The sequence below is a fragment of the Engraulis encrasicolus genome, unplaced genomic scaffold, assembly GCF_034702125.1.
Source record: "Engraulis encrasicolus isolate BLACKSEA-1 unplaced genomic scaffold, IST_EnEncr_1.0 scaffold_25_np1212, whole genome shotgun sequence".
NCBI classification, from domain to species: Eukaryota; Metazoa; Chordata; class Actinopteri; order Clupeiformes; family Engraulidae; genus Engraulis; species Engraulis encrasicolus.
In genome coordinates, this window is record NW_026945544.1 from 862,265 (window position 1) to 880,133 (window position 17,869).

General features: G+C 45.1%; 1 protein-coding gene and 1 long non-coding RNA gene across 2 annotated transcripts; one reads left to right on the top strand and one right to left on the bottom strand.

The window, feature by feature from the left end:
• Positions 1-3,407: 3,407 nt before the first annotated feature.
• On the bottom strand, positions 3,408-10,417 carry etaa1b (ETAA1 activator of ATR kinase b). Its single transcript, XM_063192856.1, has 6 exons — positions 10,122-10,417; positions 9,720-9,842; positions 9,533-9,591; positions 8,982-9,091; positions 5,230-7,025; positions 3,408-4,697 (listed from the first exon to the last, which is right to left on the bottom strand). The coding sequence occupies exons 1-6, from the start codon at positions 10,279-10,281 to the stop codon at positions 4,573-4,575; spliced, it is 2,373 nt and encodes a 790-aa protein (XP_063048926.1). The 5' UTR covers positions 10,282-10,417; the 3' UTR covers positions 3,408-4,572.
• Positions 10,418-10,732: 315 nt separating this feature from the next.
• Positions 10,733-13,677, top strand: LOC134442851 (uncharacterized). The gene is made up of 3 exons (XR_010033481.1): positions 10,733-11,221; positions 12,423-12,503; positions 13,281-13,677. It is a non-coding gene; the product is annotated as an uncharacterized LOC134442851 (long non-coding RNA).
• Positions 13,678-17,869: the final 4,192 nt, after the last annotated feature.

Consider the following 17,869-nt stretch of genomic DNA (forward strand, 5'->3'; position numbering starts at 1 on the left):
TATACTCTAGTAGGTGAGTTTTGGAACTTCCCATCTCCTTCCATCCAAGACCAACGGTCTATCTCTGTCTCTCTCTGACACACACACACAAACACACACACGCACACGCACACGCACAAAGACACACAGAAAAAAAACCCACAAACAAACAAACACACACACACACACACACACACACACACACACACACACACACACACACACACACACACACACACACACACACACACACACACACACACACACACACACACACACACACACACACACCGCAAAGGACTATCTACACCTCACTCTCACTATCCATCTGTCTCTGTATCTCTCTCTCTCTCTCTCTCTCTCTCTCTCTCTCTCTCTCTCTCTCACACACACACACACACACACACACACACACACACACACACACACACACACACACACATACGCACACACCACAAAGGACTATCTACACTACACCCTTCTCTGCCTCACACTCACCACTTAGGCAGGGAGGGCAGGTGAGGTGGAGTGGAGTGGAGTGGAGCGGGGCCGAGGAGGGGCAGAGGAATGCACATTAATTCGGTCATAGCTGGGGTCCGCTGAATGGGAGCCCTCAGGTAAAGCCCCTGCTGAAACACACCTAAGCTGCCAGCCAAACGCACTGTGAAAATATTCACAGTTCATTTGGCCTGATGACAGCCGTGCTCTCTCTGTGCACCCACCCACCCACACACCCCCACCCCCCACCCCCATCATCCGCCTATCCATGACACACGCACACGCACACGCACACGCACACGCACACGCACACACACACACACACACACACACACACACACACACACACAACACACACACACACACACACACACACACACACACACACACACACACACACACACGATCGTGCATATCTACACGCACACACACGCGCCGCGCATACACACACACACACTCACACACCCTGTAGAGACTGTTTGCTTTTTCCTCCCTCCCTCTTCTCCATCATTTTCATCATGTTCTTCTTTTGGGTTAGTCATACACTTACACAAGGAGCGATAGCTGGAAGGCAAAGCACTGCTGCGAAAACAATGCTGCTGGATTTCCAGTGGGCCATTCTCCTTGGGAGAAAAAACGCCAGCCAGTTTCCTTGGCTTGCCATGCCATCAATCTGTGCAGCAAGATGTTATCTGCTCGCCTGTGCATGCCTGCGACATGGGCAAAGGGAAACAGGGGGCGGACCAGCGCTGGACTGGCCAACTGGAATAGCGGGCATTTCCTGGTGGGCCACGCCCCCTCGTGGGCCCCTATTGTCAGAATATAAAAAAGAAGAATCAACATTTCTAAAAATAGGGCCCCACAGATTATTATTTTTTTTTTTTTACATTTCTGACAATAAGGGAGCACAAGGGTGTGGGGCCCACTGGTGAGTCAGTTCTGCTATTAGGGGCCCCTTTAAGCCATAAGTGCCAGGCCCTATTTCTCCCCTAGTCCACACGCTTCGTGAAGTGTGGATGATGACTGACATGGAAGAGGTTCTCCATGGCCCCCTAAGCTGTGTTGGCAGCCAGTCATGAGCATCTGTTGAGTTACTATGTGTATATGTGTACACAAGTCTCTCTGTGTGTGTGTGTGTGTGTGTGTGAGTGTGTGTGTGTGTGTGTGTGTGTGTGTGTGTGTGTGTGTGTGTGTGTGTGTGAGTGTGACAATACATCCGCATGATACTTCTTGAATTTCCAGTCAGTTTCACCATCATTTAAAAACGCTCTAATATGTTGAGTCTCTCCTCCTGATTTGCAGCTATGAACCTCAATTTATGCTCAATTTAGACACGTGTGTGTGTTTTCACAAATGATCATGAGGAGGTTGCCTTTATTATCTCCCAGTACAATTATCAACCATTATGGAATTGGCCAGCAACGCACACCAACGTTGGCAGGTTGGCACATTGGTGGCTAAAAAAGAAACTTCGCAGCCACAGAGGAGGCTCTTGATGTACATGAGCGGAGGCGACTCTATAGGTTCAGTTGGGGCCCCCAAGCTAAATGACAAAGGAGTGAACATTTGAAAGAAATGTGCCACTACTGTTGCAAAGTGTGAGCTGTTATTCGCCATCCAGGGGGGCCCCAAGCGGCTGCCTGCCTGCCTGGCCAGGTGACAAGATGCGCCTCTGTACATGAGAACAAGGAACGCGCCACTTGTCAACAGCCACACTTGGAAGACGAAGAGCGCAAACACTACCATCTCATCACCACCGCCACCCGACAAGCCTCTTCTGAATGACGGAAGTGTCACGATGATGTTCCAATGTAATTTACCTCTGGCACCGACACAAGCATCTTCCTCGCACGATTTTCGAAGCGGAGCAGCTGCCCGAGCTTATACCCGTTAGCTACTGCCAAATCACAGCACTCCCGAAATGTCTCTCAAGAAATGAAAACTTTCTTTTCTTCCTCTAAGGCAGCTGCCTGTCCAGTGCAATAAGCAGTAATTGCTTCCCTTGATTTGGTCCTCTGGATGAAAGAAAAAAAAATAATGGACAGAAGAGGGGGGAAAAAAGAAAAGAGAAAAAATGAAAAAAAAAAATCCAGCAGCAGTCATTATGCGGGAGAACACCATTACCATTTTGTTGGCAGCTTGCTAACACCACATTACCAGAGATCCATCACCGCGCTGTATATTGAGCGCGCTGCCTCCACTCCGCCACCTGTTGAGCCGCTGCCGTTTTCATCAGCTGGTTAGAATAAATTGTAGTCATCACCATAACCATAATCACAGTCATAAAAAAGGAGCCCTTCATCCTCATGCCAAATTGCTCCACACGTTTGATTTACAGTAATTGCTTAGCAGGGTAGTAGGAGAGGAGGGAGGCACACGGAGCCATGCCCCTGTGTTCTTTTATATTCCGGGTGCTGGGACACACTCACACCTGTGCGACTCCTGACACACACACACACACACACACACACACACACACACCTGACAGGCCAGTGCTCCGTCACCTCCGTGTGAGTGGGCAAGAGAAAAGTGTACGTATGTGTGTGTGTGTGTGTGAGTGTGTATGTTTTTCCCCACCTCAACAAAGTGCAGGCTAGGCGTTCCCCTTGGCACCCACAATGAGGAGCATTGTAAAGTCCTGACAATACAGCAGGTGTGAGCACTTCATAGGTAGAGGCTCACAACTCCATTATTAGCTCAGCAGATATGAAAAAGGTGACATTGTTTCCTGTGTTTTGTGTTTTTTTGTCTAAACTAAAATATAAACAAAAATCTAAAAAATAAACTAAATAAAGCTTACAAAACTAAAAAATAAACTAAAATAAAAATAATTTGAATTATTTGTGCGGCTGGCACGATACATTTTTGACATATCCGTGGTATTTGATGTGCTATAATCAGACACAAAAGTACAACACAGACATTTATTTTACTTTAAAGAGGAATGTTTTATTCTCTGAAAGCTTGGACCTCTTGGGACAAAACATTTCCGAACACACATACATACACAAGAACACAAAAAGAAGTGGGAAACTATGGACTATGTACACTTTGGTCAATCTGTCAAACAAGCTCAGGGACCAGTCCATCACCATGACCCCATCAGCAGTGACAACATTTGTGCGAACACACACACACACACACACACACACACACACACACACACACACACACACACACATGTGATCACACACACACGCATGCAAGCACTTGCGTGCACACACGCGCGCACGCACGCACACACACACACACACGCATGATCACACACACACGCATGCAAGCACTTGCGTGCACACACGCGCGCACACACGCACACACACAGGTCCCACCGAAACAAAACAGAATGTTCAGCATGATAGGCAGCAGCTCTAAGCAGGCTACTGGCCACCAAAAGGGGAAGAAAGTCCACAGTAGCTCAGCAGGTTATGGTCACCCCAAGCCAAGACTCTCAGTCTCAACTCAAGGGGATGAGGCACGTCAGTTCAAAATAAAGTGTGCTAATCGAATACTGCTTGATTACAGCTCTGAAAGGAGCTTACCAACACCAGTCCTTTTGGAACATGTTTACATATATACAGATATATTTACATATAGTGTTCATAGAAACGACACAGGCACTGAGTCACATGGTTGCCATGAGGCAGTACGTCAGCAGGGGGATGCCATTTACCCAGCATGCATCAGTCACACAGCTGATGAAAGAGAAATGTCCAAGCCACACGCACAGCAATGACGTGTTAGTTCTCTCCCATTCTGTGAAAGACATTTCAAGTGTCTTTGATGGTCGATTTTGCAAAAGAAGCCATTTGAACAGATTTCCTGGTTGATATTGCTAATCAGAAACGACCACATGATATCTTGTCCCGCCCTGATGTCCAGTGGCCATTTCTGATTGGCAATTCCAACCAGAAACCCCCGTCTTCAGTTGCAAATTGCTTCAAATCTGTCCAACCGAGCCATGTCCATGGCATGCGCAATCATTGACTGATTGACACACTCTCACTGCGACACATTGTCCGTGCACACATCACAAAGTCAGCGCGAAGTATGATGCAGTAGGTGGGTGTCGACATTATGTTTTGTTTGCGTGCAGCATTACGTCGGTGTGGAGGTGTTCTGGGATGCCTCCAGTCGTAGTTTTCGCCTTGCGATGGCGTCCTGCTTCTTCCTCTCGATCTCTGCCGCGGAGCACCTCACTGGTCTCTGGTTGGGGACAAATACTGCAACACACACACAAGCACAAACGCAGAGCAGAAACATGTGAGTGGCAGCGCGGCATTCATTGTAGTTTTGATTTCAATATTTCAAGACCTTGGTTTTCAGAGAAGGTCAACCAACATTTATGAGCATGCATGTGCACACACACGCATACACACACACAATATCTTTGTATGAATACACACACACAAACTTGCGTACATAAGGTACAAGATTGGAATATAACATTCAGATATACAAACGTTCTAATACCCTAAATCTCATTCCTCATCACATCTTATCTCAACAAAAATCAATACACCATGCCAAGCCCATCCTATCAACAATAATCACATTATTAACTATACATTCAGGTCCGTCTCTTTTGAGACACGTAATGGCCTACCCCTCCCCTCCTCCATGGATGGGCCGCTAGGCTAATGGCTTAAGTAAGCATCCTTATTACGCTAATCTGCTCTTAGGGAGAGACCATAATGTAATTTTAGCGGCTAACGCACCACAGGTGCTGATGCCGACGGCGTTGACAAAGCTCACCTTTGTTGGCCAGGGGCCGGGGTTCCTGCAGGGGCCTCTTGGCCGCGGAGTGGTGGGTGGTGCTCGTGGGCTTTGGGCCCCGGGTCCCCGACGCTGCTGCTGCTGCTGATTGGTTGGTATGCTGCTGCTGCTGGGTCCCCTGCGGCTTCAGCTGGGTGAACCTGTGCTGCTGCTGCTGGTTTGGTCTATGGGAACTGGAAGTGGGGGGAGCGGTGCGGTTTGGATGGACCGCTCCGGCTGAGGCAACAGGTGCTTGGGCTTTGGGTGCACCATTGGGCAATACTGCTGTGGTAACAACACTGGTGCTGGTCTTACTGGGCATGGACAGTGAACGTGCAAACGTATGCTGAGGTCTGTTAGTACTGCTGGCAAATGACTTCTGAGGAGGGGGCCAACTGCTAGAGGCTGTGAAAGTGGATTTAGTAGGCCGAGCAGGTACAAGGTGTGACGGTGACATCGACAGCTGCCTGGCAAAACTTGGTTTCTTGTCTGTATTTCTACCAGCCACTGCTGCTGCTGCCGCTGCTGCTGCCACCTCTCGAGCCTCCTCCTGGCTGGCAGAGAGACGCTCCACCACGTCACACACCTGGTACAGCAGGTCGTCATCAGCGTCATCACCGTCATCGTCCCATGTGTCCTCAGAGGCAGAGGTCGGACATTTCACATTATCCTTCCTGTCCGTCACACCAGCCTCTGAGCTTTTTTGGGCCCCTGGGCAACGACTGTCCAGCCCTGTAGTTTGTTTGCGGATGTTTGTCAATGTCTGGCCTGTCGCCTCATTTGCCTTCTCCTCTTTCTTTTTCTCCTCCTCTGTGTGTCTGCTGGATGACGGTGCATGTGTGCTTTGACCACGTTCGTGCTTTGCCGCATCACTTGTATCCAAACATGGCCTGTGTGTCGAACTGGCGCTGGCGTGTTTGTGCTGCCAAAGGCCTCCAGGCTCAGACACGAAAGTGCTGCTGGGATTTGTGGGCGCCGTGGCCTCGGCGCGAGTCCCCATTTGCACCCCACTGGCACCACCACGACCGCCGCCGCCGCCGCCATTGGCACTGCTGCCACCGCGACCACGAACGTTGATGCCATCAGCTCTACTGGGTCCTGCCCGTCCTCCGGGGACAGCCGTGCGGGCAGACGCGGACGGGTTGACCTTAATTGGCGGGTCAGTGACCTTAGAGACTGGGTGCTGTGGGGGTGGGGGTGGGGGTGGAGGACGAGAAGGAGCTGTAGCGGATCCTGGAGCCGGAGCTGAGTCAGGCATGACGGGGTGCTGCGTCATCTCCAGGACAAACGAGTCATTTAGCAGGTCATCATTCTCCCAGTCGTCGTCAAAGTCTCCCTTCCCGGACCCGTTTTTGGTCGACGCCACATTGGCAGTGGCTGCCGTCGTGCGGGTCATGGTGCTGTTGGCTCGATCTGCATGAACCGTGGTGGCTGAGGTAGACAGGGAGGCGGTGTTGCTTTTTTTAGGGCCCGCTACTCCGAAGAGGCTCGGATCGTCCGCCGCAGCAGATGACACCGCAGTGCTGCCGGTCCTGGACTCCTGTGAGCAGGCGCTAGAGCCCTGGCTGAGCGGCCGAGAGATGTGTTGGGTGGAGCTGTCGAACAGGGCGTTGAGCTCCTCGTCCAGGGCCGTCGCGGCCTGCAGTTGCAGCCCCTTCTGGTGAGGTCCATCCTCTGGAGGGTTGTCACTGCCGGGGCCACTCTGCTGCTGCTGCTGTTGTTGTTGCTGTTGGCCTTTGCCGAAACTCAGGTCAAACTCAAGGGCCAGTTTCTTCAGGTCCTCAACACTGTTTTGCCTGTTAAAATACAAAGAGAAGTCTTATTAGCATTGAATAGCCTAACTGATACATGTTTTTACTTATTTACATTTCATTATATTTGTTTTAATATTGTTGTTTGATTTAACTGTTAAGCACATTGAGCTGCATGTCTTGAATTAATTCCAAACAGTTATTATTATTGTTATTAGTATTGTTATTATTATTATTAACTTTTGTCACCAAATAGCGTTGAATAACACAGCAATTCTTTTGGACAAAATGCTTGCATATGTGGCGCGCTATTACACACGCTCATGAAGCAGATGTTGGAATAGCAGTGCAGAAAATGTTGCGCTAAGAATGTGCTTCAAAAAGCCAGTCCAATACTGCCAATGTAATACTTTTGCAATGAATTCAAATTTAAACAGGCTTTTACGGTAGTCTATGCACTTCTGTTGCACATGACAGGACAGTGAAGAACAGACTGGAAACAATTGATAGAGGGAAAAGGGGTAGGGTTAGGAAACGAATGACCCAGGCCAGATTCGAACCTGGGTCCCCATGAGCAGTGGGCCTTTTCTAAAGAGAGTTCGCATAAACACTGGTGTTATGAGCCAGCAAGCATAATCACATAGCATATGGGTCATTTCATGTGAAATCAGACACTTTGGGACCCGACCGACTCATTCATACTTGCTGTGCCTGTTTAGTGGCAAGGTAGTACCCCAGAACTGCATTTGTGTGAATCTGACACCAATATTAAGGGAGAAACAGACTAGCAAAGGTTTACATATGAGGGTAGGACACTATGCATTCAGGCTTGATTATATCAGTCGGTGTAAGTCACAAAAATATATCTGTGGTGTTATTTGAAAGCTCTTTTCTGGCTCTACAAATTACACAAACAGCGTGGAATAAAACAACCCTCGGAATAAAATTGAATATCAAAAAAACGTTTATTTTAAAATGGCCAGTTCCTTGTCTAAACATAGCCTGCAATGTCATGAACAACGCCTGAAATGCTGGTGTTTGGTTCTTTATTCATTTCAGAGATAATGGCACTCAAAAATATGGCATCATACAAATCACCTAGTAATAATATAGTAATGCCATAGTAATATCACATCTCAGCATGTCTATAAGAATATGTGAAGGATGGAGATGGTTCATGAGGATGCAGGAAGTTCAGTTTCACCTCTCCAGTGCTTGTCATACATTCCTCAACACATGCTAGCCACTAGTTGCCATCATACAGCTACAACATACCCTTTGATGCTTGAACATTCAGAAAATGAGCTTATTCTTTCAACCTTGCCTTCTCTGAATGCTGAAGATTGTCTAGCTTCCACTGTGTCCATTGACAATGAGCAGAAACTGTGTAGTTTTTGAGTACCTGGAATAGGGACTGACAAGGGTGCCAGGCCCACTGGGAAAGTGCCCGTTATGCCAGATGGCCAGTCCAGTCCTGTCCCTGACACTACTTTATTACTACTTCATTACAACTCATTTCAATCTTTATGTCCCATTATCTCTGAAATGAATAAAGAACCAAACACCCCATTTTCAGGTGTTGTTTTTGACCTTAGACAAGAAACCAGCCATTTTAAAATATAAGTTTTTTTTATATTCAATTTTAAATTTTTCAATGTATCATAATTCACATTTTGAAGGTTGTTGTATTCCATGCTGTGTGTGTAATTTGCCAGAAAAGAGCTTTCAAACAACACCTCAGACATCTTTATGTGACTTACAGTGACTGATATAATCAAGGCTGAATGTATAGTGACCTACCCTCATATGTAAAACTTTGCTAGTCTGTTTCTCCCTTAATATTGGTGTGAGATTCACACAAATGCAGTTTCGGGGTCCTACCTTGCTACTAAACAGGCACAGCAAGTATGATTGAAATCTGTGTCGGTGGGGTCCCAAAGTGTCTGATTTCACGTGAAATGACCCTCATGAAAGGCAGATGCTACTTTAGGTTTGACAAACCTCACAGACTTCCGCCTGACTCTAGGTGTCGGGACGTCTGGAGTACAGCTGATGGCATCTTTCCCAAGCCACTGCAGAAACGGAGAGCTCTGTGCACCTTTGTCCCTCTCCTACAGGAGAAAATAAGAAATGAACTGGTGTCTGAACAAATCCAGATGAATGATTGAAAAAAACCCAGGATAGTCATAGTGGGACACAGAATTGGACATAGCACATGGCAAACAGTGTAATGTTTACATTCAGGGGTGATAGTGAAAAAAATATCCTGAGCCTGAACTTTTTTTCCTGCTCTAACGACGACGACAAGATACTGCATAGTGACGTAACGTAGGCCTATTTTGACACATTATTCACAGTTATGTATAACAGTTAATAGCCTGTGTATGACCATTATTCAAGCCTGATAGTAGAAGAAAACCCTGAACCTGTAACACTTTCTGAGATAAAAATAACCTAATGGCTAATTATTATCAATGTTTTTTTTTTTTGCAAACTCTGTCAAGCCTGAAATCAGGCATGGAGCCTGAATACTATCAGCCCTGTACATTTACCTTTGGGGCAATTCTGTTGACAATGTCAATGATTTGGGGGGTCTTCTCAGGTCCCGGCCCTGCAAATATATTGATGAAACAGTCACAACACATGGAATATGCCACACGTGTCCACTCCCACACAGGCATGCTGCAAATCTAATCCAAGTACCCGAACACTGGCAAAAAGACCAAACTAAATAGTTACCATTCCAGACAGGGGGTGGGGACGTTGACTCCCAGATGATGTCCTGAACTGGGTCGGGGGATTCCAGTTGACTCGCTCCACTTGACCCATATCTCGGCCGTGTTCGCGTAGGTGTTACAAATGCTGTTGACACAAACACAGACAGGCTCAGTGACTGACCATAACACGGACATTAGCAAGAGTGTGTGTTTTGCTTTGGTTAAGACTCACTGTTGTGTTAGTTGTTTACAAATTAACAGAACGTCATTGTATAATTTCTGACAACTTATTTACCACAAACAACACACTCGTATGACGAATCCTTATTGAACAATGGAGGAAGCTAGCGTTAACACGAATGACAAATTGACAGTGCATTCCTTTGCAATATGCGCTTGCCACTTCAAATTTGTGAGTCATTACCTTTCGGGTTGGAAGGTGACTGTGACTGTTTCAACAACCCATGTTTATGATGTCTCCTATTTAGTTTATTTATCGTTCGTTCACAAGAATGGCTGGATGCCTTCACACGTTGCAAACTTTTGCTACCCTCATCTGGCGTCCTTCGAGCATGGTCCTCCATAGCGCAAGAAAAAATAACCGACCATTATATAGTGCGATCTCATGATTTGACGCACTTTATCGATGCGATACAAGATTCTGTAATGTACTGTATAATTGTAACTTTTGTTGTTGTAAAATCACCGGGGAGCATCACATCGCCGCCATCTTTAAACGCGTTTTACAAATCCTGCTATATGATTGGTCAAAAGACTCACGGGGAGTTCTCGCCTGAAATCTTGCGAGATTATCTAAGAGAACAAAGGGTGCACGCACGGCATCAGAGAAAGTAATGCCAACAGTTGAAAGAAAATTGTGTGTTGTCAACCAGCTGCAAAGCACAACAGAAAGAAAACGTGTGTTTATGTTGTAGACATCCATATACCTCAGTAATGCTTTCCGTGAATGCATGCCAGCTACAGCCTTTTAAAATAGGTAAGGTTGCCTACCCTTACGGAAGGAAAATATACTGCAATATACTACAATTTATACTGCAATACATTAGAAAATATATCACAATATATCACAAACACGCTCATATATTTGAAAATATATAGCAATATATTATTGAACAACATATTACTATATATTGATCCATATATTTTAAAATATATGGCTGGCAAAACAAAACTGTATTCCACTATTCAGTCTGTATTTCTTGATGTTTTTAGTTCAGCAAGCACATTTTGCACGACATTGGACATTTACTCGACATTATAAAGTCATTTTAGGTGGACCATATATGGCCATATATAATAATATATTGATCAATATACAGGAGTCTCTGATTGAATCATCTCAGCTCTCATATCACGTATGACGCGCCTACGTCACGTCGTCACAACCTGAAGCTAAAGTGGCGAGAGAGCCGTCTCGGCTCGAGCGCGGTCCGGATTTTAGCTCCACAGTGTCGCCAGCCAGACTCCCCACCACAGTGACACAAACCAACCAGCCGCCTCGAGGTAAGTTATAAAGAGAAGTTTGTTAATTTGTTAACATAAATACACAAGCATATAGTCTGAAACGTCTACAGTGGTTGATGTGCAAAGTTTAGCCAAGTGGTTATCGAAGTTGGATGTTTGTTCATTTTTTTCCCCCAAGGACTAGAAATACGTTATTTTTTGAATTTCCCGCGCTACCAAGCTATTGTAAGCTTACTACTAGCGATATTTGCGTTGTCGAAATGGTGTGTAGTTCTCATTGACAGTAGGTCTGGTTCTACACATCTTGAAAACGTAAACGTAATACTTGGGTCGATATTATATGGTTGTAGTGGTCAATTTCAGGTGAGCCCACTTTATTTGGCTTGTCAGAGAACGTTAGCAACATCTATCTGGCTAATACTGCTGAGCCCCAACGTCAGCCTAGAAAGCCAGGCCTCAGTTAATTAGCCGCCTAGCTTACTCGGCTAACGCAAGGGAATCAAAGCAGAAGTGAAGTGCGACAAGATCTAAATGCACATCGCTAACTTGCTTTAAAAATGGGCACTACAGTATAGTAAAACGAGGCAATGTCCTGCATTATTTTTGGTAAAGCATAGCTGTTGCTGCTTCGGTTTTCCCATTGTGGTAACATCAGTAGGTTTTTTTGAGTAACTTGCTCACGAACTAACTGCACTGTCCCGTTCTTGTAGAGCTATTGTTAGAGGTTAACGAAGCCTTGTCGTCAAATTGGTGAATTTCAAAACGGTAGCCTACACGTCGTTGTCTTCGGCTACTCTGTGATAGTTCGGAGTTTGCTTTGCTCACAGCAATTGCATTCATTGAGTCATGTTGGTGTTCATGTTTACTCTTAAACGAATGCGCGAGTCATTCTTGTTCATAGGAATTCATTCTCGCCAGTTACATGCATGAGTTTAAGTCTTCCTTCGCTTCATCATCTTCATAAAAGAGTGCCTTCGTGCCAAGAACAGACGTGCAACTGTTAACGATGCTGGCTGCTGCGATTTCAATGTCTTATCTTCCCTGTTGTCGGGACGAGACACAGAGTGCCACTACGACGCTCTGCCACTGCGAGCTATAGAATGCTGTAGTTCCCCCAGACTGCCGAACTCCCTCCCCCCAGATTTAGCTCACAATTCTGACAATGGTATAGTGCCTATTTAAGGTTAAGTGTGTGAGTGAATGTTAATTTTCTGTTGCTCTTTTAACTTTTTTTTTGCAGAGGTTGCTGAAGAGGTATGCAGCGATGGTCTGGAGGAAAAAATAGTCACATGGACTGGTGTGCATTCCAGTACTTGAAATGGTAAGCAATACTGTGCCTTTACTATGCTCACTCACTGGTGATCATGCACTAAATGGGGAATACATCTATCTGAACTTTGGGAGGAGGTTCAGACTCCCTTGGTGCAAATATAATCGTTTCAAAAAATCCTTTATACCTCATTCAATCAAGCTACTGAATAAACCGGGAGTAAGAGAGATTGAGTGGGACAAAATGGACCTCTGCAGCTTTTTGGTACTGCTGGTGGGGATGGAAGCTAGGGTAAAAGTTGGGAGGGGGATATGTAGACATGAATGTATCCCTGTTTTTATTATTTTTATGTTAATTATGGAATGGATGTAACCTAGTTATTTATTGCAGGGTGAAGGTGTGGTTGGTTGCAGGATGGTGTGTGTGGGGGGGGGTTGGGTACTGAGCTGTGTGGGTGTGCGGTGTCGGGGGGGTCTGGACTGGATGGGTCAGGGGCAGTGGGTTAGGACATCCAGATTTAGAGTTTACTTGAGCTACATTATTAACTGCACATTGAATGTGTGAAACTTGCTGATGTAACATGTTACATTCAAGGGTTCATTGGGCTAAATGTGGTTAAAATCATTGACCTGGGTTTACAAAGCTGGGCAATGTTGGGCACTTGTTTCAGACTATTGAAAGGAAGGAGTATGAGAATGTAACACAATGCTTAACATGAAAAATAAAACCCTTCATGAACCAACTGTGTATTTGGCCCCAAACTAGTGGCATACCCTTCAAGTTTCAATGGGTTAGAGAGTTAACATTCTTTTTACTTTACTTTTGCAGATGCTGTTGCTCAGGCACATCCAGGTGCGAGGATGGGGGAGATCCGGATGTCGCTAAATAAAAGAATCTGTGAACTGCTTCACCAAGAGAAAAAGAAGTCCATGGACAGGCCTATGAGCCCTCTTGTTGACCTTGAGTGACTGAGGCTGCGGGCGGTCTGCCCCTGAATTCACCTTCACTTTCTTTTCTTTTTTAAAAAAAATATATCTGAAGGTGTGTGTGTGTGTGTGCGCGAGCGCGGGTGTGTGTGTGTGGGCGCGGGCACGCGTATGTGTTTGTGTGTGTGCGCGTGTGTGCACGCGTGCATGTGTGCCAGTGCTTTATGTGAGGTGTTTCGCTTACCGGCCACAGCCACAGTTTTTGTTTTGTTTTCTTTTTGTTTTATTTGGGTTTTTTTTTTTTTTTATTTGGGTTTTTTTAATATATTTCTGCTTTTTCATTAAGTACAAGTTACTGGCCAAAGTGGGAGACTGAAATTGTTACTGGCCACAGGCAAGTTTCACCAGCATTTGGCCTGTTGGCCGGTGTCGTTGTCAAGTCGTTTCCCTGCCTGTCTGCCCCTCTGTCTCTGCATGTGTGAGCGGTGGTGTTAAAGGGTCGGTTGGTTTCATGTTTTTAATAAACCAATGTCAACAGTTGAATGAATTGAATTGATGTTTGGTCATTGTTGTAATTACATTACTTCATAAATGCCTTGTATAAAGTACGTTACAGTATATTGTGTAGTGTAATGCAATACATAAGTCAATATATGATTTAATTAATAAGCCATATACTATGGGATATAATCCAATATATGCAACAGTATACTTTACAGTATAATGCAATACATAAATCAATATATGATTCATCAATAAGCCATATATTATGGGATATAATTCAATATATGCAGTAATATACTGTACAGTATAATGCAATACATTAATCAGTATATGATTCATCAATAAGCCATATATTATGGGGTATAATTCCATATATGCAGTAATATACTGTACAGTATAATGCAATACATAAATCAATATATGATTCATCAATAAGCCATATACTATGGGGTATAATTCAATATATGCAACAATATATTGTACAGTATAATACAATACATAAATCAATATATGATTTATGAATAAGTCATATACTATATGGGATATAATTCCATATATCCAACAATATATTTCACAGTATAATGCAATACATAAGTCAATATACGAAAACGGCAATAATGTCTATATTCTCGTATACCGCAAAATATATCACTTTATATTGTGCAATATACTGCTGTACAATATAAAATGATATATTGGCAAACAATATATTGTAGTATATTATAATATATTTTCATTTCATATATTCAAAAATATATTTTCCTTCCGTAAGGGTACTTGTCAACATGTTTTAAAAATATGACTTTCACAGTTTTAACCACATGCAATCTAAATATGTGGATAAGGTTACGTGACCCCAGGTCATATGACCACAAATCTTTCACCGTCATCCCTATTTTTCAGATCTATATTTTGTATCTGTAAAATGTGACAGCAGAAATGTTTTGCCAGCAGAATTACCCAAGCCTCCCCAGATTGCTTTCTGTAAACACAAAGATACTGTAATGTTCATGTCCCTGCCTCCTAGCACTGGTGTAATCTCCCTCTCCTGTGCTCTGAGGTGGTTTATTTGTAGCACAGACGGGAGTCATGACCTTGCCCATGTAGGAGGCCCTCCCGCGTCCTAGGGGTCACGCACTGTAGTCGGACAGTGACACACACACACACACGCACACACACACATAGTGGGGTGAATGGATATCTCACAGGGCACAGTGAAACCACTTAACAATTTATCTAGTGTCAAATGGGACAGAAATGTGCGTAGACAATTTGGGTGTAATTTAAGACCGTGGGCGGAAACGCGAGCATGTGTGTTGTGTCATAGTTTCCAAATGGCAGAAGAAAAGCAGTAAAAGGTAAACAAAAAGCAACCCCTGCGAAAAAAAATAAAATAAGAAAGTTTACTTTCAAATGATTCCCCATTGAAGCAACAAAAAAGTAGGCCTAAACTAAAAGGAAGACCAACATTTTAATTTTAAAATAGATATGTAAAAGTCTTTTAGCATGGAAGTGTCATTTTTCTTAACCCCTTAATACATGTCATTACCCATGTTATAAACTAGCTATTACCAGAATGGTAATGACCAAGACGTAATCTATTACCAAGGGCCCTGTGCAATGTCATAGTGGTGTATTACTATGATAGTTAAGTTTTTTCAGTGATTATTAGGGATGTAAATAATAATCAAAATATATCAAGGCATCGATGTATCGACCGTCGATTTAATCGAATCGCATGATCGTATCGTGGGGCATTCTGAAGTATCGAAAAAAATCGAATCCCTGCTTTGAGAAATCGATACCGTATTGTATCGTCATGAAGGCTGCCAGGCTGCGCCCTCCTAGTGACGCAACACCTTCGGAGCGAATCTCGATTGCAAGTCTATGATAATCAGGCAAGTGATTTACACCCCTAATGATTACAGCGTCTCAGTCACGGGATGGTGTCTGGTAAGGTTGCTACAGATCACTGCAAACACCTGCAGTAGGCGGACGGCCTACACAGTATGATCATCACATGAGGCGGACCACCAGTACAGTAGCTGCCCGTGTATAGGCTACGGTCAGTTTTCAAGCTCCCCCTCTCCTCTCCTCTTAACACCTACAACTCCCGTGGTTATGATTTCACACTTGGCCGACTCTTCAAAACTCACTGGAACCTAACACCAAACACATTTATCTGGCTCATGTTTTTTTTTGTCTCCATTCATCCCCATGACGACAAGGACATTTTCCTCAGCATTTATCCACTCTGTCTCAGTCGACACTGCAGTAGGTCACCAATAAAATATTTTCTGCTTAATCATATTGCTGAAACCCTACACAGCTCACACAGTTATCCTCTCTTGACGGAAACAGAAACCGCGTCACAGGAGGCTTCCTGGCCATTCGTCTTTGTCATTTTAGATGAGCCCTGAGGAGCATTACTAATGTCTGCTGGATTAGGTTCAGGGCCTGGGCTTGAGTCCGTCTTTCAGCACCCCCTCTGTCTGTGTGTGTGTGTGTGTGCTTGTGTGTCTGTGTGTGTGTGTGTGTGTGTGTGTGTGTGTGTGTGTGTGTGTCTGTGTGTCTGTGTGTCTGTGTGTCTGTCTGTCTGTCTGTCTGTCTGTCTGTCTGTCTGAAATCACCCTCTCACTGGGCTGATCATTATGGAAATATGAAATATATCTGGAAATCTTGAAATGTGAAATATACACTTTCCACTTTCCACATGGCATATTTAGTTTTTCCATTACCTACCATGTAGTTGGGCTATTTTTAGTTTGTCAATTGTCCCTTTAACACATTACCAACAGGCTACAAATGACCCTTGATAGTGGAACCATAATTTACCTACATCATTTCTACATTATAGTTTGAGACAAGGTATCATGGGGTGACCTTCGTCCACTCTACCACTAAGCTCTAGTTCTGTAAAAATCTTATTTTCCACTGCTGAGGTTTTCCCTGAATAAAGCACTAGATGGTGCCTCTATGCTTTCATTGTGGGCCTGTGTGTGAACATGTATGCATGTGGGAAAGGGGTTGGGGTGTGGAGAGGGAGAGACTTTGGGGGGGGGATAAGAGATGCTGTGAAGCCTTGCTGAATAGATAGGGAGAGGGGGAGAGAGAGCATCAGAGTGAGGGAGGAGAGAAGAGGAGGAGAGAGAAGAAGGATGGAGAGAAGAGAGACGAGGGGAATGGAGGACAGGAGTGCTGATGCTGGCGTGCTGTGCAGCTGGGCTGCAGAACGGCAGGGGTTCCACCGCTGGATCGGGCAGCGGGTGGAGGAGGTATGGGGGTGTGGGAGGGTTATACTGTACTGTATGGCAGGAGGGTGGTGGGAGGTTGAGTGATGGGATGTGGGGTGCAGTGCCGTGCAGTGCAGCGTTGGGGAGGTAGAGGAGAGTTTAGAGTAGTGTATGGTGGCAGAGAGGTGGATGTGGAATTAAATAGGGTGGGGGGTGGAGGATTGTGGAGATTTGTATGGTAGGATTGCGGGTGTAGTATAGGGTAGGCATGTGGAGGTAGAGGGGGAGAGTTGGTGTAGGGTAAGGGAGGTAGGGAGTTGGTTGGATGTTGGGATGGTGTGTGTGTTATGGGGCGGGGGGGGTGTACTGAGTCGGCGGACGCCTCTGTCAGCACTCACCACAGGCAGGCTACCTGCTGGGTCCGACTCCCAGGCAAAATAAAATAATAATATTCACAGGAGAGGCAGCGGGGGTTGCCGCACGTCTGCGTTCCGCGCTCTGCACCCGTTTCATTTTCGCTCCGTGGAACCGCAGAGAAAACATGTCGGTAGCACTCAGTTTGTCCGTTCAGTTTGTCCAATTAAGAGCACCGAAGTGCTTCTGTTTCCAAAGTTGCCACATCAAAGCTTGCCAAGGGGGGGAAACGAGACCATGAAGGAAGGGATGTTGAGGGTCAGTATACTGGCGGCGCTGACCTGTGTTTGATACATATTGTGGTTTTATATATGTGGTCTGCTAAGGACTGCGGCATGTG